General features: G+C 55.9%; 1 protein-coding gene across 8 annotated transcripts; it reads left to right on the forward strand.

Moving 5' to 3' along the window:
* The first annotated feature begins 1,214 nt into the window (after window positions 1–1,214).
* On the forward strand, window positions 1,215–22,557 carry LOC132437946 (transcriptional repressor RHIT). Of its 8 annotated transcripts, none has more exons than XM_060031603.1 (8): window positions 1,215–1,335; window positions 1,793–1,884; window positions 5,441–5,579; window positions 8,160–8,373; window positions 8,637–8,728; window positions 9,084–9,204; window positions 10,769–10,873; window positions 11,134–12,399. In XM_060031603.1, exons 3-8 carry the CDS (start codon window positions 5,523–5,525, stop codon window positions 12,198–12,200), a joined length of 1,656 nt encoding a protein of 551 aa, XP_059887586.1. In that variant the 5' UTR covers window positions 1,215–1,335; window positions 1,793–1,884; window positions 5,441–5,522; the 3' UTR covers window positions 12,201–12,399. The 8 variants fall into 8 exon arrangements, with proteins under 8 accessions (XP_059887586.1, XP_069397502.1, XP_059887584.1 ...); XM_069541401.1 differs by lacking the exons at window positions 1,215–1,335; window positions 1,793–1,884 and adding exons at window positions 4,681–5,307; window positions 21,211–22,557 and having other exon boundaries at window positions 11,134–12,134; XM_060031601.2 differs by lacking the exons at window positions 1,215–1,335; window positions 1,793–1,884 and adding exons at window positions 4,681–5,045; window positions 5,147–5,307.
* The last annotated feature ends 1,907 nt before the right edge of the window (window positions 22,558–24,464 follow it).

Here is a 24,464-nt window from a genome sequence, read left to right on the forward strand (position 1 = left end):
CTTGACACATAACCATCCGTCCAAACCTGCCCTAAGACTTGACCAAACTCTAGCATAGCTTCTAGCAGCATAAGGCCATGATGACCCCAGCCCCCCATTAAAATGCCTGCCTGAGAAAGCTCAAAGCTGCCAGGAAAATTTACTGTTCATTCTAGCTAATGCCTGATGATGGGCCCCTAGCCTCCCTTTCTTAGAGCACTTACTAAAAAGGGCTTATAATTGTGAATATGTGTCTCTTATAACCCAGAAGAAGATTATAACTCTTACAATCTTTCACTGACCTGAGAGCCATTCCCTTGAAATGTACTCATCAGGAGGGACAGGGCCTCTTTCTCCCTTCTCTGTGGGAGGATAGACTCCTCCTGCCTCCCACACCTGCCAGATAGCAGACACACGTGGCCTAATTGCAGCTTCACTGACTGGCTCATTGTGACTTTTCACTACCTCCCGCCCCCCGCAGCCCCCATTCTCCCTTTGAAACACCCAGTCACCTCTGCAGCACATCGGATGGAGCGCAGCTCTTTGCCCTGCTGTCCGTCGTTACCGAATAAAATCTGCTTTCACCACTTCATAATGTATGGCTGTGTATGTCTTTGACATGCTACATGTTTTGTTTTCTCTATATGTTTTTTATACTAAATATGTGTCACGCACACAGAGGGGGCACGTCAGCAGCATATACTCCCATTTTTGAAACAAAACAAAACAAAACTCAAAACGTGTGAGGGGCGGAAACCCTTGACCTGGGAGGCTGGATGGGACGCTGGGCCGGAATTCGTGCTCCCGGGTACCCCGGCGCCGGCGCTCTCAAGCTGAGGGCCCTCGCTCAGCCAGCCTCAGTTTTCCAACCGGAAACTCGAGGGCTCCCGGGTGTCCGCCCCGCGGTCCTCACCGCCCCCGTTGCCCCCGTGCCCCTGGCCCACAGGCGGGCTCCACGAGAGACCCAGGGAAACCGGAAGTTGGAACGGGGCAGCCGGACGGAAAACGCGGGCACACCGGCCAGGGTCCGGCAGCACCAGGATGACCCTTCGCCCTCGGCGGGACTGCCCCTCGCGGGCGCGGACAGCAGCGCGCAGGTAAGGGCAGCAGGGCGGTGCTGTGGGGGGCGGGGCCAGGGAGGCGACAGCCAATCACCGCGTCTCCCGTGGGGGCGGGATGGGGCAGTTGTTGCTTGGGAGACGCGCTCCCCGCATAGTTGCCCTGCGTGCTGCAGAGCTGGGGAACGACGACTTGTGCGCGCGGGGCTCCTGGGCCTCCTGTGGCTCCGAACGCCTCCCCCTGCGTCCGTCTCGCATCAGGGGACGGGGCCTCAGGGTTGCCTCCACGCCACCGGCGGTGAGCGGGCCGCCCGGCACCTGAACTCTCACTACCTGGTCTCCAGCGGCCCTGGGAGTTCTGTTATTTTTCTTCAAAATTTGTTTTATTTCCGGGGTTCCACCTACCTAACACTTGTACTGGCTTCCTTTTCTTCTTTTTCAATGGTTAACATTTTCTCTGCTGTTTACTCGATTATTCCTATTTTTCTTGGCTTCTCTTACATTCCTTTATTTGCCCCTATCGTCTCTCCTTCCTAAGGCTAAATCTCTGCATTTCCCTGTCTCCAGCCTGGCTTAACGGTGTTCATTAACACACGTTTGTTTTGATTTTTCTTACATCAGATGATTCTTTTTTCTAGTTTTTATTATTCTGGCTGCTTTTTTGTAAGGTCCTCTTTAAGACCTGAATCAGCTCGCAGGCCAGTCTGAGGGTAGATCACGATTTACTAAAGGTGGCGTATTCTCTCTTACTCAAGCTCACTGAAGCCGCAGGATAGTGGAGTTGGCATTTGTTGAGTGTTTCCCGTGCCTGAAGCTCTGATAAGTGCCTTGTAAACAGGCTCCTGAGGTAAGTACTCTCTAACCTGGTGGCCTGTGAGTGGGACAACAGATGTTTTCTGCTGGAATTGTATGGAGTTCTTAATTTTGTTTTGTTTTTGTTTTTAGTCATCAACATTCAAAAGTCAGGATATTTCACATAGAAATTGAATTCTTTTTGGCTTCTCTTGAAAAAACCTCATGCTTGGGCAATACTGAGCCTCCAACCGCCCCCTTTAAACAAAATATGGTTTCTTGAGGCCCCTGAAGTCTCTCCCACTCCGGTCTTACACCCAAGGCACTGGTGGTTTATGGTACTGCGTGGTTGCTGAAGGCATTTAAGTTTTTGATCTCTACTTATTGACTCACCCTGCCCTGGTCTGAAGTCTTTTGGAGACTGCAATTCCCACAAAGCAAATATCAATAATCCTTCCTCCTAGACCTGCTCAGGCCTAGAGCCAGCCCTAGAAGGGTTTCCTCTCATTTCCAAGAAGGAGCTAATATCTATCACATAGCAGATGCTCAGTAAATATTTTCTGGGGCTTCCCTGGTGGCGCAGTGATTGAGAGTCTGCCTGCCAATGCAGGGGACATGGGTTCGTGACCTGGTCTGGGAAGATCCCACATGCTGCGGAGCGGCTGGGCCCGTGAGCCATGGCCGCTGGGCCTGCGCATCCGGAGCCTGTGCTTTGCAACAGGAGAGGCCACAACAGTGAGAGGCCCGCATACCGAAAAAAAAAAAAAAAAAAAAAAAATATATATATATAATTTTTTTTTCTGAACAGTTAAATAAATGTTGAGACTTCTTTTGGTCTAACTTAGGTGATCCCATGGTGGGATCCAAACCTCTGGGCTTCCTCAGTATCCCTGAACTGTAGCCCCTTTTGTCTGGTAGAGAAACGTTTGCCCAGGAATCAGGACACACCCGTTCTTTCTGGACTTGGTGCACTCCTGGGACTGCCATGTGTGAGATGGTCCACCTCAGGTTGAGTTCCTTTACTCTGGACACTGGCTTAACACAGTCTGGCTCCCAGACTGCGCATTTCATCTTTTCCAGGGCCCCCTGTGGCTTTTTCTCATTTTATAATTCTGTTTTAAAAACAGTATTGACTTTTGATACAATTTTGTTCATCTCTCTTTACTTTGAGGATTAAAACACCTGGAGATACTGACCAGAGCCAAACCCTGGGGGTACTTTTTCTTTCATCAAAGTGATAGTAGAATCAATAAGAATTCTAGGACTCCTAAAACAAGTTGAACTCCAAAAGCAGAGTTGCAAACTCAAAATGCTGCAAGGGCCAAGTGGAGAACCAAAGGTAGCACCCTGAGATCAGGCCCGGAATGGGAGGAATATGGGTCCAAGTTTGCTCTGGTTGTTCTGGTTTCTCAAGAAAATCAATTTTATGGGAATTCCCCTCACTTTTATTTTTTTATAAATTTATTTATTTATGGCTGCGTTGGGGCTTCGTTGCTGCGTGCAGACTTTCCCTAGTTGTGGTGAGTGGGGGCTACCCATCATTGTGGTGCTCTGACTTCTCACTGCAGTGGCTTCTCTTTGTTGTGGAGCACAGACTGTAGGTGGGCGGGCTTCAGTAGTTGTGGTACGCTGGCTCAGTCGTTGTGGCTCATGGGCTCTAAAGCGCAGGCTCAGTAGTTGTGGCGCACGGGCTTAGCTGCTCCGCGGCATGTGGGATCTGCCCGGGCCAGGGCTCTGAACCCATGTCCCCTGCATTGGCAGGCGAATTCTTAACCACTGCGCCACCAGGGAAGTCCTGGAACCCTCCTAATTTTTTAAGCGTTGGGAACTAAGTTTTAAAAAAATTGAACCCTTGTGAGTGCACACAGCACACCGATGGGGTGGTACAAGGGCCAGTGGTGCCTGTCTTCCTGGGTGAAGCGGATGTATCTCAGAGGGCTCTGATAGGCCGAAGGCAGGGGGCCTGGGAACGTTTCCAGCAGGAATCTTCCTGGAATCTGACTACAGGGCTGGCCCTCACCCCTTTCCTGACACTCATCTCCTGTGCCCTGTTAAGGAGAAATGAGTGCCTTGCCCCAGGGAGTGAAGCGCAGTCTCTGTTCTCCCGTTTTGGGAGCCTTAGCTCTCAGAGTCTGAAGGGAAGACAGAAGCTGAGAGGTGGACTATGAAGCCACCAGGGATGTCTGAGGGTTTGGGACCCCATGCATGGCTGGGTCAGACCCCTTTGTCACCTCTATCCCTAGCCTTGAGAGGGAGCTGGTCGGGGGCGGGGGGAGGGCAGCGTCTGGAAAAATCAGATTGATGCCACATCTTTCCAAAGTGTGAGACATAGGTGTAGGGGTGGGTACTGAGGAGTTCCCAGGTCTCTTCGTTTCCTAAGTTTGCTCTTAGGGAGAGAGAACTCCATGCCAGTCTTGGCGGGAACCCAGAGGAGCTGCTGACTGGTCTGGGAGCCTTAAATGAAATCCAGGGACGTCTCCACGGAGACACCCATAAGACTTTCAGAAGCTCTGTGTACTGAAAAGGACCACCATGTCCCTCCACTCGGCAAAGTGTCCTTCGTCCTGTAACGACAGCTGCAATTTGAAACGTCAAATATCAAAATCCTTACACAAAATATATTTTCCCACTTTGGCGCTCCTGCTTGGCTGGTGTCACGAGCACGTGCTAGGTAAAGCGATCGTGAGCCGGCAACGCGGATCTGGGAGTCACCTCCCGGCCGAGAGCAGGTGCAGCCGGCCTCGGGACCCCAGACCCGGAACCCTCCAAGCTGGGAACGCTGTAGGGCTGCAGCTGTGTGGGGAACGGGATCTGGGAGGGACTTCCTGTTGTCCCTAATCCCAGTCTCCACCCGGCTCCCCGCGCCCGGTGTAGGCTGCGGAGACTCCCTTCCCTGGGGGAGGGGGCTCCGCCGCCCGAGGTGACCCCTCCGCCTCCACCTCGGTGAGAGGGGGGCTGGGAGGGCACCTGGATCCCGAGACCCGCGCGGGTGGCCAGCTGGCAGGAGGGGACGGGGTCAAAGGTGGAAGGCTACGGGCTGGCAGGGAGAGGAGGCCTGGACCCGGGTTCGGAAAGAGGAAGGACATCATCTGTGCGGGACCGTGAGCAGGATGGACACCCGGCCCGGGCGGGTGGTTGCAGCCGCAGGGAGGGCTGCTGAGAGCGGGCAGCTCAATTTCTGGATCCCAGGCGGGACCGAGTCAGGTCGAGCGCAGGGTGTGTGTGTGTGCGTCCTGGACCCGGGAGACGGCGGGGCCTGTATTCCTCCGCGGAGCTGGCTGTGGTGGGCGGGGCCCCACTCAGCACCTGTTTCGCAGGATCTCTGCAGACCTTTCGGCTCCTGATGACAGGAGATTCAGATTTCAAGTCACCCCGGTTTTCCTTAACCCAGTTGCTGTGAGAGTCTTGCTTCAACGATAAACGGGATAATACAAAATAGCATTCTGTCAAAGAGAGGGACCAAAAAACAACATAGAGGGTGAGACCGTTGGAGGGCGTCTCGGAGGTTTTATTTCTGATTGGGACCAGGGATGGATCTGGTCCGGCGTGGGAATTTGGGGGGCTTCAGGGATGTCCAGGAGACACTGGCTGATTTCCTTCTGCTCCTCTAGGCTCCTGGCCAGAAGCTGGAGGGGACTTGGCCAACAAGACCAAGAAACAACTCGGCTGAGCTTTGTAGCTCTGAGACAGAAAATGTCTGCGGATGGTGGAGGCATCCGTGCTACCCAGGACAAGGAGGGAGCCCAAGAGGTATGGATGGGGTGCTGGGTGAGGGAGGCATGCACTGGAAGGAACTGGAGTGGAAGGGGATTTTCAAGGCAGGGCATTTGGACCAATGGATGAGTTAGACTCACCGTGGGAGCAGGGCTGGTAGATGCGGTGGGGGGATGTTGAAGAGAAGGTGGTATGATGGGAAATACCTTCCACCTGGGAATCGACTTCTATGGGACTGCTTTGCTTTGCCTCGTGAATTCGGTAGTCAGCAGACCAAAGGCTACACGAGATAGTAAGGGGGCTGCACAGGGGTCCCGTGGGTGGGGTTTGCTCTCTGAACAGTGCTCAGAGCATATGGGCAAGCCTCAGTCTACCCTCTACTCCCCTCTGCCTGGGCCCGCACCTCCTCTCTCTCTGGGTCTGAGCACATAGCCCTTCCTGTACCTGTTGCCTGTGTGTGCGTAGTTACGACTTGCGGGGAGACCATGGTCACCAAGCTTGGGACTGGGGGAACATGAGTCAGCTGCAGCGGGATGTGCGACCTTGGGCAGGTCCCTTGGCCTCTGGGAACCAGGTGTGTCATCTATAAAATGCGGATCATGTGCCTGCCATTCCCACCTGTCTTGCCAGGTGGTTGGGAGGCTCAGAGAAGATAATAGGCATGAGAGGCCTCTGTAAGCAGCTCATCAGCCCGTAGGTGCTCATTATTGTAACATATAAAACAACACCACCCACAGCAACTAGAACCTAGATCAGAGAAACCTGGAAATCCTCAGCTACGGTTTCCAGTAGCTGTAAGTTCAAGTACAAATCAAGTGTCAGTTCTGTTTTCATACCATAGAAGCACAAAGAATTTTTACTGCAGTTCAGTTTCCCTTCCATAATGCCTTTGTAACTCCCAGTGGGCCTCATATGTCCACAACATTCTGTGCTGATGTTGGATTCTGTCAGCTCACACAGTAGAGTAATAATAATAATTACCAGCACTGCTCTTTGTTTATCCAGAACTTTGTGGAGAGGAGAGCTCTTTCTCACGTGTTATCTGTGTGGAGGCAGAGCAGCTGAGTCTCGGAGGCCGCCTGGCCTGTGTGGCTCCCAGGAACTTTGACTCCTGGCCTGAGAGTCTTATATACTGAGGTGGGTGGGGAGGTGGAGGGATAGGCTTGAGTTCCCAGCAGAAGGCTGGCCGGTGCCCAGTGCTATGGGTGGTGATGATGAGGCCTCACCAGGGCCTCCCAGTGCAAGGGAAGTGACTTTCCCAGTGCAAGGGAAGTGACTTTCCCAGTGCTCTGCTCTGCTCAGGACTGAAAGGCTGGTAAGCGGTGGTTCTGGATTCCAGCCCCGGTAGCCTGACTCAAAAGCTTGCTCCTCACCTCCCAGAGGGCTGGGGCAGAGGCTGCTATGAAGAGGGGAGGGAGGATCCTGGCAGTCCCATTGTGGGGGACAGTGCTAAAGGGGGTGAGCCTGAGAGGAGTTTCCCTTCCATCAGACTTAGGTGGGTACAAGGCCTCAGCACAGTTAGAGGTATGCTTGGACTTATTTTTTCCAAATCAGAAACTGCCAACAGCTCTGACCAATTGAGTTAGGACTGAAATGGCCCAAGGCCACATGTCTTCCTGTCACTTTCAAGAAGTTATGGCCCTGGGGGTGACTTGTGAGTCCGATACACTGAGTTCAAGTCCTGGCCGAGTCACTCCAAGCTCTGTGACCTTGGGCCATTGTCTGTTCTCAGAGCCTGGGGGTGTGAGTTTTCTGTGTCTGCTGTAACAAAGGACCACAAACTGGGTGGCTTAAAACAACCGGCTTTTATTCTCTCACACTTTGGAGGCCAGAACCCCAAAATCAAGGGGTCAGCAGGGCCCCCTCCCAAGGCTCTAGGGGAGGATCCTTCCTGCCTCTCAGCTTTTGGTGGCTCCAGGTGTCCCTTGGTTTGTGACAGCATCACTCCAGCCTCTGCTTCCATCTTCACATGGCTTCTCCTCTGTTTCTGTGTCCTCTCCTCTTTTTTTTTGGCTGCCGCATGGCTTGTGGGATCCTAGTTCCCTGACCAGGGATAGAACCTGGGCCCTCGGCAGTGAAAGCGGGAGTCCTAACCACTGGACTGCCAGGGAAGCCCCTGTGTCCTCTCCTCTTCTATGGACACCAGTCATTGGATTCAGGGCCCAACCTGAATCCAGGATTATTTCATCTCAAGATCCATAACTACATCTGCAAAGACCTTTTTTCCAAATAAGGTCACATTCTGAGGTTCCGAGTAGACATGAATTTTGAGGGTACACTATTCAACCCAGCCAACTACATTCGGTTTCCTCATATATTAAAAGAATAACAATCCACACTCCTGTGGGAGGTGGGAGGCTCAAATTGGGAAGAGGCATCTGCCCTGTGGGCACCCAGCAGGGCCTCGATGAGCCTCCCCTCCTTCCCTCACTGTCCTGCCTCACAGGGTGAACCACGGATATGCAGGTCTCAGGGACGGAGACGGAAGCAGGGCCAGCCTTGCATCTGGGTGTGCGTTCTGCCAGCCTCGGTGTCTGCCTCTGCAGGTCCCCGAGTGTGGAGTTCTGCTGTGTTTCCCATTCTCCGTCCCAGTGCTGATGGGGCTGTTATTTCTAGACTCCAGGTCATGGGCATTCTTGTCAAGAAATGCTTTCCGAGTCGGAGGGGACAGTGCCGTTGGGAGCCGCTCAGGAGTCACCCCACATCAAGATGGAGCCGGAAGAGCCGCACCCTGAGGGGGCATCACAGGAGGCCAGAGCTCAAGGAGTACGGGGCTGGGTGCCCCTAAGCCAGGGCTCTAAGGAGAAATCACATTTCGTGCCTGGCGGAGGTGAGGAGGGGGATGTGGAGAGAGGCACTTTCCCAGGTGGACGCTCAGCCCGGGTGGGGAGACCCTGATGTCTGCCCCACCTGCCCCTTGGAGGCTGCCCCTGCTCACCCTCAGAGCCCACTGACCCTCTTCTTGGATCAGGTCGGGGGTGGAGTTGGAGGCACTGTGGGTTTCCCTGGTGGGCCTGGCATGAGCTCACTGCGGGAAGTGGGAGGGCCAAGCGGGATGAGGTGGCCGCGCTGAGGACCTCTCTCCTCTCTCAGCCCTCCCCTCCCCCCAGATCTCTGTGCTTTCTCACGAGGGGAGGACCAGAGACCGGCGGATGGCCGCGGCGCTCCTCACTGCCTGGTCCCAGGTGAGTGTCCCCATCCACAGCTGGAGCCGAAGGATGTGGAGGGACAGCGTCTCTGAATCATCCTCTGGATCTGAGTGCTGGACCTGAGGGTGGGGACTGGAGATCCTGAGCTTTGGCAGTGGTGCCGAAAAGAAGGATCCTTGTTTTTGTCTCTTGTCTTCTGCTGTACACAAGCGCTTTGTTCTTGCCCACAAAAGCCTTCCTTGGGCAACTGTCCTGCTTCATCACACCCGAGGGCCAGCCTCACTTGAGTCAGCAGGATGGGAGTCGGGGTCTTGCCCTTGTCCTGGCACCACCATGCCCCTCCACCACGTCCTGGCGTGTCCTGGAGAGTGGGCATCTCATGTTGTTTCAGATGCCAGTGACCTTTGAGGATGTGGCTGTGTACCTCTCCCGGGAGGAGTGGGGGCGGCTGGACCACACACAGCAGAGCTTCTACAGGGATATCCTGCAGAAGAGGAACGGGCTGTCCTTGGGTAAGGGCTCACTCGTGCTGGAGTGCTGCTTCCTGAGGCCCTGGGAAGTCAGCGGTGGGGCCTATCTGCCATCACCTCCTCCTCCCTTTCCAGGGCTTGAACCCCCTCTTGTGGCTCATCCAGACCTCACTGTACTATAGAAGCTTCCTAGTGATGGATGTGTTCTGGTCGGTGCTGATATGGTAGCCATGAGCCATATGTGGCTATTGACCCCTAGAAATGCAGCTAGGGCAACTGAGTTTTTTGTTTTATCTCATTTTAATCAGCTCAGATTTGAATTGAAATAACCACATGTGGCTAGCGGCTGCTGTGCTGGACAGTGCCGACCTAGAGACTGTGCTTCTCTCCAGTTCTTCCCTAGCTTATTCCAGTAGTTCCCCCACTTCCAAGCCCAGCTTCAGAGGTATCTGACCAGAAAGCCTGGCTCTGGGCCGGGCTGCTAGCCCAGGGGATGGGGAACAGTGCCAGCTAATCCCTCCAGGCCTTTGACTCTGAGCTGTCACATCCACCCCAGGGCCGTGTCCTCTTTTCAGAGGGGCCTTGGCTCCCTTGGTTTTTCTCATGGTAAGCAGTAAAGTCCCAGGGCTTTGATTCCTCAGTTTCAGGCTCTCGTTTTCATGGCAGACTTTTATGAGGGCTTATGGAAAAATCAGCATTCATTCATTCATTGTCATTCATTCGGTCATTCAGTCTGTTTGTCTGTCAGTGCACATCTGTTGCACACCTGCTAGTCCAGGTGGAGCCAGGGTCTTGGTAATTCCACCCTCTGACTTTGATGGCGGGCCAAGACCCCTGTTGTCCCTGGTGGACCCCGGGATCACAGCAGCTGCTGTGCTCACACCTTTAATTATCTCTGGTTTGCTCACCACCCATTGTTAGCACTCTCCGGGGCCCAGGCCAGCAGGTCCAGGCAAGTCTTGGGAGATCAGAGGGAACCAGCATCCACTCCACAGCCCCATGGCAGGCCTCACAAATGCCCTAAACCACCCAGTTGGTCCAAACATTCCTTCCCCCCCATGGGGCTTGGATCAGGGCATGGAGGCCAGGGCCCTTCTGCTCTCTTCCTGACTTGACCAGAATTCCCAGGCCCTCACCCTGGGGTACTTGGCAAATGGGCCTTTGGTCCTTGACTTCTGGGTGGTCAGTGTCCCTGGCCCTCTTATCGCAGGCCCTCCCACTTGGCCTCTCTTTGCCCACTGCCCCTCCCCCAGGAGCCCTTTTTGCCTGTGATCCTGGGAAGGTGCAGGTGCAGGACAGAAAGACTGCATCTGGTTTCTGACATTGCTGGACTCACTGCTGGGGACAGTGTGACATAGAGGTGGCCAGCAGCTGACCTGGCCCAGCCCTGAGAAGAGTGTGCCTGGAGGTTGCCCCGGAGTGTGCATCCTGAGAGGGCATGGCCATCTGCCCCCAGTGACTGTTGAGCTCACTTGGTTTTGCCCCGTGTTTGCAGAGCTGCATCCCCTCTTCTTTTGCTCCATCATCTCTCCGGGGAGGTGGGGGGTGGTTTCTCCTTGCTGTGCAGCCCGAAAGGCCCTGACTGAGCACAGCATCTCTTCCCAAGCAGGGTTTCCCTTCAGCAGGCCTTTCTGGGCCTCTCAAGTGCAGGGCAAGGGCGAGGCCTCGGGATCCTGCCAGCAGATGGGAGATGAGGAGGAGGAGAAGAGAGGTGCGTGCAGAGGTGACAGGTGGGCGGGGCAGTAGGGTCGTGGCTGTCACTCCCAGGTGCCCCATGTCAGTGCGGGCGGTTTTCTGTGGGGTGCAGACACACAGCCCCTCCTGGGGCAGGGCCGCCAGCCCTCCCTCCTGTGTGGAGGGTGGCTCTTGCTTCCAGGGTTCCCAGCAGGTCCTTGCCCTAATTTCTAGCTCCACAATTCCCCCGGGGCCCTCATGAAAGCCTCTGCCTTGCTGGAATCCCTCTTTATCCAGGAGCCATGGAGGTGGGCAAGGAGGAGCTAGCCCCATCCCTGGGAGCCCTTGGGGATATGAAGTCCTTCAAAAGCAGGGTGGGGAGAGCCCAGGGGGACGCCCCACGGTGTGGGCAGCGAGCAGCCGGCAGCCAGAGCTCAGGGCCAGCCAAGGACGATGTGCAGCCGGGTCCCGTGGTGGAGGCACAGTCGGAACCAGCCCCGCCTGACATCGGCATCCCGAAAGCCCAGGAGGGCCGCTTCCCAGAGCAACCCAGAGAGGGGGGGACGACCGCCCCTGAGAGCAGCGAGGAGGGCCTGGCCTCTGACGGCGACGCCGGCAAGAAGACCTACAAGTGCGAGCAGTGCGGCAAGGCCTTCAGCTGGCACTCGCACTTGGTGACGCACCGGCGCACGCACACGGGTGAGAAGCCCTACGCGTGCACGGACTGCGGCAAGCGCTTCGGCCGCAGCTCACACCTCATCCAGCACCAGATCATCCACACCGGCGAGAAGCCCTACACCTGCCCGTCCTGCTGGAAAAGCTTTAGCCACCACTCGACGCTGATCCAGCACCAGCGCATCCACACGGGTGAGAAGCCCTACGTGTGCGACCGCTGCGCCAAGCGCTTCACCCGCCGCTCGGACTTGGTCACCCACCAGGGCACCCACACAGGCGCCAAGCCGCACAAATGCCCCATCTGCGGCAAGTGCTTCACGCAGAGCTCAGCCCTGGTCACCCACCAGCGCACCCACACCGGGGTCAAACCCTACCCGTGCCCCGAGTGCGGCAAGTGCTTCAGCCAGCGCTCCAACCTCATCGCCCACAACCGCACACACACCGGCGAGAAGCCCTACCACTGCCTCGACTGCGGCAAGAGCTTCAGCCACAGCTCGCACCTCACTGCCCACCAGCGCACCCACCGTGGTGTCCGGCCCTACTCCTGCCCCCTGTGCGGCAAGAGCTTCAGCCGGCGCTCCAACCTGCACCGGCACGAGAAGATCCACACGGCGGGGCCCAAGGCCCTGGCCATGCTGATGCTGGGGGCAGCCGGGGCTCTGGCGGCACCCCCTCCGGCCCCCACCTAGGAGGCTGAGAGACAGGGGCTGGCCTGGAGACAGGGAAGGAGGGGGATTGGAGCAGGGGCAGCTGCTGCGGGGGTGTGACCTGGGAGGCCCAGGAAGGGAGTTGGGGAGGTGCTGGCATGGGGATGGGGCGCGGCAACATGGGAGGAGCTCGGGTGAGGAGGAGGCATGCTCACTGCAAATTAAAGGCCTTAGAATTCGAGCGACAGCCTATAGCTCTGTCTCGTGGGGCCCTGGAGGCTGACCCTGGACTTGGCGGGGGGAAGTGGGGGCTCCGGAGTCAACCCAGTGTCTCCTCACTCAGCCATCCCTATGTCATCCCTCTGGGGGCTTGGGCACCTTCCTCCCCAGCCTTCACCTGGCTTGGACCCATTCCAGAGCCTATAGCAAAGGCTTCTGAGCACAGAGGTTTCCAAACCTGAAGTCAGCTGGCCACTTCTGAAATTGTGGACCCGGTGGGGTGGTCTGCTGCTGTGGTCACTTGTCCCAGGCATTGCCCACTGAGCTCTGGACCCTCCCTGGGCTCTTCTCTTTGGGAGCCGGGAGGAGGGCCAAGCCAGCATGGGAATTCATGCTCAGTGTCTCCTGCCTTCCCTGTCTCCTGTCTCAGGCACTGGGGCCTGCATTTTGTGACTGGACGTTTTCACCTGCGTCCCTGAGGACCCAGCTGTAATCCAGTGAGGATTTCTCACTTACCAGGGACCCTGCCCCTCCTGGTCCTTTCTGAGGCTGCTGCCAGCTTCCTCTCCTATTTCTCACCTCCTTGGTCTCTTGCACATGTCCTTTATAATTTGCCCTAACCGCCCCTGCCTGGCTGTTTTACTCCTGGCCTTCTGGTTTTTTAGCTCTGAAGCTTCCCATTCTCTACGTTTTTTTTTCCCCCACTGGGGAGGGGTGGGCTCAGCTTGCTTATTGTCCTAGGTTTGCAGCTCAGCTCTCACAATTACATTCAGTCTGACACCAAATGACCTTGAGGACGTCTGCATCAGGGAGGCTGTTGGGACCCCACCTGTCTCTGCAGATCACAGGGCTAGCAGGGCAGTCGCAGCCCCGGTTAGCTCCCAGCCAATAAGGGATGAAATGTCTTGAACGGGACAGCAGACTGAGAATGGTAATAATAGCTGCCAGTGGCAGCTGCCCTGTCAGGCGTGGGACCAAGCACCATATATACGTTTCCTCAACGCTCTACAAGTCTGAGCAGTGGGTTTCATCTCAGTTTTATAGAGGAGGAAACAGGCCAAGAAGTCCAATAACTTGTCCAAAGTCATTGAACCAGAGAACTGGAAGCTGGGGCTCAGGTCCAGGGTTTTTATTTGTTTGTTTATTTATTTACTTGGTTGCACCGGGTCTTAGTTGTGGCTCACTGGCTCCTTAGTTGCAGCACATGGTTTCCTTAGTTGCGGCTGCAGGGCTTCTCAGTTGTGGCTCACTAGCTCCTTAGTTGTGGCATGTGAACTCCCAGTTGCAGCATGCATGTGGGATCTAGTTCCCTGACCAGGGATCGATCCTGGGGCCCCTGCATTGGGAGCACGGAGTCCTATCCACTATGCCACCAGGGAAGTCCCAAGATATTTAGGGAGTTCTAGACAATGCTATAAGACTAAGAAAATAATGAGTATAAATTTTGGAAATGAATATAAATTTTCTGGAAAGATAATTTTCCCTTTTTACATCATAGAAAAATAAACTAAAACTATCAGAAGGAAAGTACAATAAGGTGGTCAATTTCAATATAACTATAAACAAATTATCATCCATCAGCAATGCCCAATAGAATATATGGTAGGTGTGCTAGTTATTAATTTATTGTCCCTCAAACCCCCAATACACCCTTTTGTCCTGCTTTGTGGTAATGGAGCCAGATCCCACGGACGTTTCTCCTTTGCAAGCCAACTTGTTGTTAATCTTTGTCAGTACAGGGTGAAGAACAATGTAAGGGCACACTGGAAAAAGGGACTTTCAAGTTCCTTCTTCCTTGTGTAGTTTTCCACTGGGGCCAGTAAGGGGAGGAGAGGGAGCCCAGTAGCATCCACTTCAGCGGTCTTCTTAGAACAGCCTGGGCTCATCCCTTCCAGCAAGTAGTTCAAGCAAATGCAGGAAGGTGTACGTAGTAAACATCTACAAATGGAAAAATTGAAACAATCTAAATATCCAAGAGTAGGGGACTTTAAATGGAATATGGAACTTCCATGTTTTGGAATACTATGCACCTTGCACAACAGATGGATTTTGATAGACTTTTTTTTTTTTTAATATTTTGTCTCCACAAGGCATTACTGTTATCTGAGATGAATTTTTTTTAATTTATTTATTTTTGGCTGCGTTGGATCTTCGTTGCTGTGCGCGGGCTTCCTCTAGCTGTGTCGAGCAAAGGCTGCTCTTCATTGCGGTGCCGAGGCTTCTCACTGAGGTGGCTTCTCGTTGCGGAGCATGGGCTGTAGGTGCGCGGGCTTCAGTAGTTGTGGCCCGCGGGGTCAGTAGTTGTGGCTTGCGGGCTCTAGAGCGCAGGCTCAGTAGTTGTGGGGCAACGGCTTAGTTGCTTCACAGCATGTGGGATCTTCCCGGGCCAGGGCTCGAACCCGTGTCCCCTGCATTGGCAGGCGGATTCTTAACCACTGCACCACCAGGGAAGTCCTCTTTGATAGACTTGAGCCAACAAAAATTCATTAAATAGAATTATTCCAGATTTACCTTAGAAATAATCATAGATGTAGAACTTAAGACTGAAATATTAATAGTGCTTATTTCTGAATGGCCTTATTAGGGATATTTTTAACTTTCAGTTATTTTAACCATCAGTTTTTCAACAAATATTGTGCCAGGCACAGTATTTAAGTTCTGGAAGTAGGGCAGTGAAAACAGTCTGATATCATGAAAATTATAGTCGAGTAGTGGGGGGCAAATATACAAATATGTCAGGTAGTGATAAAAGTTAGGAAGAAAAATAAGGCAGGGCAGAGGCATGGCAGCGGGGGCCGGGTGCTGTTTACATAGGGTTAGGGAAAAACCACTTTGAGGGAGTGCCATGTGAGCTGAGTGAGGAAGTTAGCTTTGTGGATATGGATGCCTTTAAAATTTTCCGTACTTTATTTTCTTTCCTACACTAAGGATGCAATACTTGCATAATCAAACAACAACCACCACAAGAAAGGATTTTCTATTTCAGAAAAAGATCTGGAGCCTCATATCTCCAAGGGGAGTAAGAAGAGGGTGGGAGCAGGTCCAAATGCATAGAGCTTCCCCGACGCGGCCCGCCTGCTTTAGATTCTCCCCAGCCTGGAGAGCCCCGCTGTCCTTCAGTCAAATCTGCTGGTCGGGGTCAGCGTCCCCGACGGCCGCATCCTGCTGAGAGACCCTAGCCGACCCTTGGGAACAGAGGATCGGCGCAGGAGGTTCCCGGCCCCTCACTGGACTGCATTTCCCAGCAAGCTCCGCGCCCTGCTAGAAGCGGCTAAAGACTATTTGGGTGGGTGCGGGACCCTAAAAGCTATAAACGAGTCTCCTAAGGCTGAGTTCCGGCTCCTGGACCACGGCCCCCTCAGCTCTCGACCCACTGTGTAGCGGAAAGAGCAGGGGACGGAAGGAAGAGTCCATGCCCGAGCATCCCTTGCGGCGGAACAGGCGATCCACTCGTAGCTGGGCCCAGAGACATCTCTGCCCAGCAGGCCAGCCTTGGCTTTTCCTTTTCACCCTTCACGGGTCAGAGGAACACAGAAAACTGAAAGACAAGGCGAGAGGGAGAAAGCGCGAATCTAGGGGCAGACCTCAGCCTGGGGGCATGGGTGTTGACCACATGACGTCACTGCCTTCTGATTGGCCATCCCTGGAAATTCTCACCGTTCATTGGTCATCCGTTAGGGAGAAGGCCCGTACAGTAGGCGAACGCCCTCCTGGGGAGAGTAGTTGGAGTGCTTGTCTCGGCGCATGCGCCGTGTTGTTTCCCGGCGAGCCCCGCGCGAATTTCCGGCGCCGAAACCTGGAGGCGGAAACTGGGAACGCCTGGGCGACTGTGGGCGGTGTGAGTCCTGGGGGGCGGGACAGGCGACGCGGCCCGCCTGGCTACGAGGTCGAGCGCAGGGCTTCGGGAGGCCGGGGCCGGCGCCCCGAGGCAGAGGCCGAAGGGGGCGCGCACCTCAGGGAGGTGCAGGGGAAAAGCCTGGGGCGCCGCACCCGCTGCCCGCCTCTCCGCCTCTCATCTCCGCTCAGGCAAGGCTGCTGGGACCGAGCGCGGGGCTCTGGCCGGGTCCGCGTTCCCGACTGCCGAGTCCTACTGAGCGACCCTGGTGAGTCCCTGGCTCTGTCCGAACGGAGCCTTCTCCTCGGTCACTGGAGGATGAGCATGGAGAGCGTACCTTTCAGAATAAACTAAATAAAGTGCTTAGTGTGTAGTAGTAAAGAATTGGAAACAACCTGAATGCCTCACTCGGGTGGGTATTCATTAAGAAACGAGCATATCCATACCACGGAATCTCCTAGAGCGGCTGAGGCAGCATTGTTGGGTAGAAAAGCAAATGACAAAATAGTATTGCGGTAAGACCTGATTTATGTAAAAACACGCACAAAGCACTTTTCTCCCGGTTTCTATGGATATATTTCCAGTAAATGAACAGGGCAAGATTTGGGAGGTCATATGTCAGACTGTTAATGGGGGTGCAGCTGCAGTGTGGAAGGAAGAGTTTCTCTTTTATGTATTTCTGTATTGTTTAACACCCCCCCCCCTTTTATTACAATGGTTTGTATCACTTTTTTTGTTGAAACAAAAAGCAATTAAAAATATTCCAGGGCTTCCCTGGTGGCGCAGTGGTTGAGAGTCCGCCTGCCGATGCAGGAGACACGGGTTCGTGCCCCAGTCCGGGAAGATCCCACACGGCGCGGAGCGGCTGGGCCCGTGAGCCATGGCCGCTGAGCCTGCGCGTCCGGAGCCTGTGCTCCGCAACGGGAGAGGCCACAACAGTGAGAGGCCCGTGTACCAAAAAAAAAAAAAAATTATATATATATATATACACACACATATATATATATATATTCCAAAATACAGACCTTTCAGGACTGTTGTGAAGAGAAGCAGTAAGGTATAACTGTCCCACGTTCATGTGTATCTGGATAAATGGCTCAGGATGGTGTCTGTGGGCCCTTTGCTGATACACTAGGGGCCAAAATTTGAGAAAAATACAAAATTTGAGAAAAATACATATATTGTATATTAAATAACGCCGCTAGCGCAATCTGGTACAACACTCAGTAATCAAAACATTAGTTTAAAAAAAACATTTTTTTTGGCCGCACTGCACGGCTTGCGAGATCTTAGTTCCCCACCCAGGGATCAAACCCGGGGTCCCTAGCAGTGAAAGCGCAGAGTCCTAACCACTGGACCTCCAGGAATTCCCAGTTAAAAAGAATTTTTTTTAATTGAAGAATAATATACAGAAATATACATCAGAAGTACAACTTGATAGATTTTTACAAACTGAACAAATACATTAATATTTCTCCCATAGAACCTATGAACATTTACATTAAGTGAGATAAATTGAGGTTATAAATATGCTCATCTCATGTCAGTAGACCAGGTGGTGAAAACCTGGGAGTTTTGGATTTTGGAGCTGAGGATAAGGAGCCGCGGATCTGTATTGGTAGGAGAGAGTCATGTGAGCAAGGCTTTATAGGAGAGCCTAAAATAGCCTTCAAGGCCAGGAAGAAAGGGAGCTGGAGTCCCTGGATGTCCCTCAAGGCTGGTGATTGCTCATGTACCGCCCCCCTCCTGCTATTCTGCTCTTTCCTCAGGAGTGCCTGTCCAGATGCCAACCCAGCTGCCACTGGGGATCCCTCTGGGAGATTGAAGGCCCAGGTTGAGGCTGACCAGCCCTGAGCCTTAGGCCAGGGGAATGGCAGCCCCCCCAGAGCCTCAGGACCAGGCCCCTGGGGAGGGAGAAGGGCTTCTGATCGTGAAGGTAGAAGATTCGTCCTGGGAGCAGGACGCTACCCAGCAAGAGGACAGCAGGGATTCAGAGGTGTGCCGCCAGCGCTTTCGGCAGTTCTGCTACGGGGATGCGGGTGGGCCCCACGAGGCCTTCAGCCAGCTCTGGGAGCTCTGCTGCCGCTGGCTGCGGCCCGAGCTGCGCACCAAGGAGCAGATCCTGGAGCTGCTGGTGCTGGAGCAGTTCCTGAGCGTGCTGCCCGTGGGCGTCCAGGGCTGGGTATGCGAACGATGCCCAGGGAGTGGCGAGGAAGCTGTTGCCTTGGTGGAGGACCTGCAGAAGCAGCCAGTGAAAGCTTGGCCACAGGTGAGGGGCCCCTCCCGCATCCAGGGGCACCTGGATAGCGCCTGGACTGAGGAGAGGTGGCCATCTCTATAGAGATGAGTCCTCCAGGGGGTGGGGCGGGGGTTGGGGGTGGGGGAGGACATGGAGAGCCAGAGGGAGCGTCCACAGGAGCTTGTCATAATGTGTGGCCTTTCTGAAAGACACTGTCCAAGTGAATCTGGTTTCTTTTGGTGGCTTTGGAGGGCAGCAGCAGGACCAAAGTGGGCATGCTCCAGGAAGGCAGGTTTTAGCTCCACAGGTTCTGCAAACGTTTATTTGTGTTCTGCTCTAGGCCAGGCCCTGGGGATACAGTGATGTGCATAGTGAGAGCACCAAAGGGGGTGTGAGAAGGTAGAGCTGTCCCTGTGAACCCTGCTGTCTTGTGGGGTGTTGGGTCCTTGACACTGGAAGCGTCTGGGGAGATGCTAATGTGTGGCGGGGGTGTGGGGTTCTGCCCTTGACAGGAAGGTCTCCCCCCACTGCCCCTTGCTAAGTGGCTCTTTGATTCTGGCCTTTGGGGGCTGGTTCTTGCCTCACGCTTGGTTGGGGAGTGTCCCTGGGCACATAGCACTGCCTGGTGTCACATTCTCATCTGGTCTTTCCTGGGGCCCCGTGTTGACCTTCTTCCCCACACCCAGCCTCCTGAGGGATGTGTCCTGTGTCTCCTTCCCAGGGATTAAACTCTGTCTCCCCCATCTGGTCTTGGTGCTGATGAGCATGTTGTGGTTCCTGCACAGGATGTGCCCTCAGAGGGGGCGGAACCTGAGGCTGCAGTGCAGGGATCTCAGGCCCAGGGGCCTCCCCGGAAGGCAGGGACACAAAGCCGGCCACCTGTACCCTGGGAGCAGCACAGCCATGGTGGTGAGTAAACTTGAAGGTGGCAGAGTGGCTGGACAGGGGCCTGGGTCTTTCCTGGACGTTGCCCTAAAGGGAGCAAGAAGGGTATTTCTGTTCTGAGAAGGCAAGGTGTGTACGTGTGTGTGTGAAGGAGAGTTGCGAGATCTCACTCCCGGCCTGGGCTGGCCTCTTTGAGGCTCTATTCTTTCCCTGCAGCCCAGCTTCCGGCTCTTCTTAAAGAGGGGAGCACCAGAGAGACGACAGATACCTGCTTTGACTCTGGGGTGAGTTACCAGTTCCTTTGTCCCCTCTGATGCTGATGAGTCCCTGTAATGGGTCATGCCTTCTCACCAAGGCCTCTTCCATCCATCCTTTTCTGGCCTGGACCTGTCCTGTTTCCCATCCCCCTTCATGTCTCTGCCCATGACTGTCTGGGGAGTCCTGAGCAGGGCAGCCCTGAGCTGGGTTTTCTCACCTCATTCCAGGGACCTGTGACATTTGGAGACATTCCCTTCTATTTCTCCCGGGAAGAATGGGGGTCCCTGGACCCTGCTCAGAGAGATCTCTTCTGGGACATAAAAAGGGAGAACTCCCAGAACATTGCCCTGGGTAAGCAGTGGGCACAGCGAGGGGCCTTGGCGTCCTTGGCTCTTTTGAGCTGGAGGCTCTCGCCTCCTTGGAGTCCCAGCAGCAATGGGTGGGCCCAGTCAGGCCCCACCCCTGCACACCCTGCTGGAATCCTCAGTCTTCCTCCCAAGTCCTGGCTTAGCTGGCTCCAAAGAGGGCTTTCCCTGCGTCTCTTTAAGAGCCCCCGGAGGTTTCGTTTGTGCTGGTGTTCACTTTTCTCTGCCTGTGATGGCATGGGCAACATGCCAGGACTGTGCTGAGCACGGGTACAGGCATTTTCTCATGGGATCCTCACAACCCACCGCATGAAAGCGTGTGCATGTTTATAGACGAGGGACCTGAGACTCAGAGAGGTTGAAGGACACTGAAGGGACGGAGCTGGGACTTCGTGCAAACGTGGTTGTGAGGCCCCCTCAGCCTGCCCAGTGAAGAGGCGCGGAGAGACACCTGCTCACTAGAGGCCGCGCTGCTGGGTTTCTCTCCAGGTCAGGGCCTTCCTAAGCACTGTTTGGGGATCATCTCATTTAATCTGTGCAACCCAGTGGGACCGGCTAAGATCCCTCCTGATCCACTTCCATTTGTTCTTGAGCTGAGAGGACAAGAGCTTGTGTAGCGAGAGGAACCATGTTAGCTGAGCCCTGTGGTTCCTTGGTTGCTGATAACAAATGGTGAGGGTTGGGATCATTTATAGATGACCTCAGTCTATGCAGTTTTGGCATTTGAATAGGCAGGGCTTGGGGTGGGACGTTGGATCGCAGTGTGGGAAGGGGGTGTAGATTGGTTAGCCCTGTAGTTAGTAAGTGCCTCTGTTGGAGACGCCCAGCAAGCCCCTTGCCGCTTACTCTGAACGGTTTCTCTGTCATCATTTTCTCGTGTCCCCATTCCATGGAGGAGGAAGCTGAGGCTGGAGTTTGCTGGAGCCCAGGGCTGTCTGAACCTGAGCCCCAGGCGCTGGCCGGGAGCCTCGTTTCTGCCTCCCCTCAACTCTGTCCCTGGCACCGCGTGGCACTGAAGAGGCCGCCTCCTCCCCGCTTGCAGGTTTGGGACTCACGAGCCACAGCGAGAGATCCCGGCTGGAGGAGGTGGTGACGGCGCTCCCGGGCCAGGCTGCTGGCGATGTGACCGTGTCCTGGAGGCTGGAGGAGGCCGAGGCCCGGCCGGGGGTGCCCCGAGGGCGGGCAGCGGGGGCGCGGCGGGGGCGGCCACCCACGCGCCGGCGGCAGTTCCGGGACCTGGCGGCCGAGAAGCCGCACAGCTGCGGCCAGTGTGGCAAGCGCTTCCGCTGGGGCTCCGACCTGGCGCGCCACCAGCGCACGCACACGGGCGAGAAGCCGCACAAGTGCCAGGAGTGCGACAAGAGCTTCCGCAGCTCCTCGGACCTGGTGCGCCACCAGGGCGTGCACACGGGCCAGAAGCCCTTCTCCTGCTCCGAGTGCGGCAAGAGCTTCAGCCGCAGTGCCTACCTGGCCGACCACCAGCGCATCCACACGGGCGAGAAGCCTTTCGGCTGCAGTGACTGCGGCAAGAGCTTCTCACTGCGCTCCTACCTGCTGGACCACCGGCGTGTGCACACGGGCGAGCGGCCCTTCGGCTGCGGCGAGTGCGACAAGAGCTTCAAGCAGCGCGCCCACCTCATCGCCCACCAGAGCCTGCACGCCAAGATGGCCCAGCCTGTGGGGTGAGGGCCGGAAGGGCAGCCCAGGCAGGGTCCCCACCCGGCCCAGTCCACCATCTCCGCTGCCGGCAGGACTGCAGGGTCCCCCACGTGCAGAACCCATCAGCCCTGCCCTCCTGGGGACCTGGCCAGCGCCCACCAGGCATGGAATCCCTTGTGACCTCGTGGCCATGCCCCTAACTGCTCTGGGGTTTTTCTTGCCCCCTGGTTTCCTGGAGCCCCGGCACATTCCAGGCTGGTGGCGTGAGCACAGGGGAGAAGCTGGGGCACAGGGACGTATGAGGACTCGGGCAGGCCTGGGGTCTCCATCCCAGAACCCCCTAAGCCTTGCTTGGCCCCGTCGCTCTCTGTTCCCAGCCTTCTCGGCTGGGTCTATGAGCTGGGCCTCCTGTCCTGCCATCCTGTGCCTTCCCACGGGGGTGAAGGCTAAGCCTTAGGGTACTGCTGGGCTCTGGGAGGGTCAGTCAGCCCACACCCATGAGGACCTGGGTCCTGGGTGCAGCCACAGGGGCTTTCTGGCCTCCACCCCTTCCCATTTCCAGACCTTGACCGCTCTGCGCTGTCCCAGCAGCATGCAAGCTGCCTGCCTCTGCCCTCAGCCAGCTTGCCCCCAGCTGAGTTCCCAAGAGTCACCCTCTACCAGTCTGGGGAGGGTGGTGTTGGCTCCAGGGACAGAGGCCAACTGTGCAGACCAAGAACAGGGCCAGCGGAGGCCCGCTGCCCCCGCTGCTCCCCAGTCTCCTGGAGTCTCGGGGTTTATGGTACTTAACACTAGCACTCCATCAGCACCTTGTCACTAACTCCTGAGGCGCTGTATTCCCTGCAGAAGGGCATTCACAGGGACAGACCACAGGCCCTCCCAAGGAGCTGGCCCAGCTGGCCTCAAAGGGCAGCAGAAAGGTTGAATAAACATGAAAACTTTCTCCAGGCTATTCTTGTTCTTTAGGTGGCTGCTGGGGGTTGGGGGGACCTGGAATTCGTACCCCTGGGCCTCCTGGCCTGGTGGTCACAGTGGCACGTGATGCTGGATGGTCATCAGGTGGAGCCACATTCTTGGCTTCCAGGTCACCTGGGCCCCAAGGGCTGCCATGAGCCTTGGGTCCTTCCTCCTGTCAGCTAGTGCCTGTCCTAGTCTGAGGACAGCTCAGGATGGGACAGCTGGTGGCACCCCTCCCTACTCAGCCGGAGAGTGAGGGAGCTGACTGGGAGTGGGGCCTTTACGAGGCCACTCCCTCTCTCCCTTTGATGAAATGAGGAACCAGGCTCAGAGTCCGTGACTGGTCAGGGTGGTGGCTCATGCTGCCCGTAGAGGATCTGGAGCACTAAGCTGGACCCTGTGCTCAAATCCCTTAGGGAGAGAGTGCTGCTGAGTCAAAATGGGCCATGCCCCATCCCCACCCAGCCCTTCGCATCTGACCCCCCCGCCCCTGCCATCCCCAGGCTGGGTCCTGTGGAGCTGGTAGGCACGTGCTGAGAGCACCTTCTACCCCACCGAGTCCTTTCTGATTCACCAGGTGGTGGCTTCAGGGGCCACCTGAGAGGCAGTGAGGGCGGGCTGAGACAAGATGTTTTGTCCCGCAGTGTGTGTGTGCCAGCCTCTCTGCGCCCCCATTTAACCTGGGCTTCATCCTGAGGTCACTGGACAGACCCCATTTCCCAGATGAAGCTGCCGGGGTCTCACTGGACAGCTGAGTCCAGCCCGGGGTTTCTACCTCTGGGATGATGCCCTTCACTGCTCCCCATGCCCTCAGGCTGGCAGTTGCTCTGTGTTTGTGTGTGTGTGTGTGTGTGTGTGTGCGTGCGTGCACGCGTGTGGGTGCCCTGAATGAGTAGGGGTGATGGGTGGCGGGAGCAGTGCACAAATTTTTTTGGTGCTGGTGGCTGGCTCAGAAGGGAGACACTGGGGTGTAACGAGATCAGGTAGCAGGTGGGCCAGGAGCTAAGAATAGGATTGGATACAGGCTCCTGGTGCAGGTGGGGGCGTGTTAGTGCCAGCCAGGAAGCAGCCCGCTGGAGCCAGGGAACAGAGCAGGGCCTGGGGTCGTAGGGCCCAGAACGCAGGGTTCCAGGGCAGGGGACAGGGTCCAGCTCAGCTCATAAACAGAGCTGATAGGATGGGACTCAGGGAGAGGCCAAGGGTTGGGACCAAGAGCATTGGCACTGGGCCCGGGAGGTGAACTCTGTGCTTGGAGGAAACCCCCACATAGCCCCATGGCTTTCCTGGTGTCTGGGACCCTGCAGGTGGCCTCGCAGATGGCAGATGCTCGGGACAGCCTGGGAAGAAAGGTAGTCGGAGGCACGACCTGACCCAGCCCAGCTGGCTCCCAGCTGAGCCCTACCCTGGCCCGACTCTGGCCTTGCCTCCCCAAGGTAAGTACAGTGGGCAGGGTCCAAGGGTGACCCTGTCACTCAGCAGTCCTGAGGTGTCAGCCTCTACACTCGCTGTCCTGGAGGGTGTGTTCCGGACGCTGGGCTTTGAGAGCTGCAAGAGGTGGGAGGCCTTGGTCCAGGTGAGCCCTCGCCTGCCTCTTCCCACCTCCACCCCCAGTCCCACCTGGGGCCTCCCTGGACTCAGGCCCAGCACTCGCTCTTGCCCTAGGGTTTCCATGGGGAACTGGTTAGGTTCCGGGAGCAGCTGGATGCCCACGGGGGCCCTGTGGGCTGTGCTCTACTGGCCTTGGTGGCCCCCAGTGAGCAGCTGAGGCAGCCCCAGCAGCTGTCCAGGAGCTGAGCCGCTGTGAGGCTGGTGGGGCTGCCCCAAGTCTTCCTGCTGCTCTCCACTTCCCCCCGGGGGTGAGTGGGCTGGCCAGGGACCCCCAGTTGCGG

This window comes from Delphinus delphis, chromosome 15 (assembly GCF_949987515.2).
Source record: "Delphinus delphis chromosome 15, mDelDel1.2, whole genome shotgun sequence".
NCBI lineage: Eukaryota > Metazoa > Chordata > Mammalia > Artiodactyla > Delphinidae > Delphinus > Delphinus delphis.

Excerpts from the sequence above, each read along its gene's own strand:
- LOC132437946 (XM_069541401.1), top strand. The coding sequence starts at position 5,523 with ATGTCTGCGGATGGTGGAGGCATCCGTGCTACCCAGGACAAGGAGGGA. Across the intron at positions 8,374-8,636 it reads ACATTTCGTGCCTGGCGGAG|CCCTCCCCTCCCCCCAGATC; the intron begins GTGAGGAGGGGG and ends CTCCTCTCTCAG. Across the intron at positions 9,205-10,768 it reads GAGGAACGGGCTGTCCTTGG|CAGGGTTTCCCTTCAGCAGG; the intron begins GTAAGGGCTCAC and ends TCTCTTCCCAAG.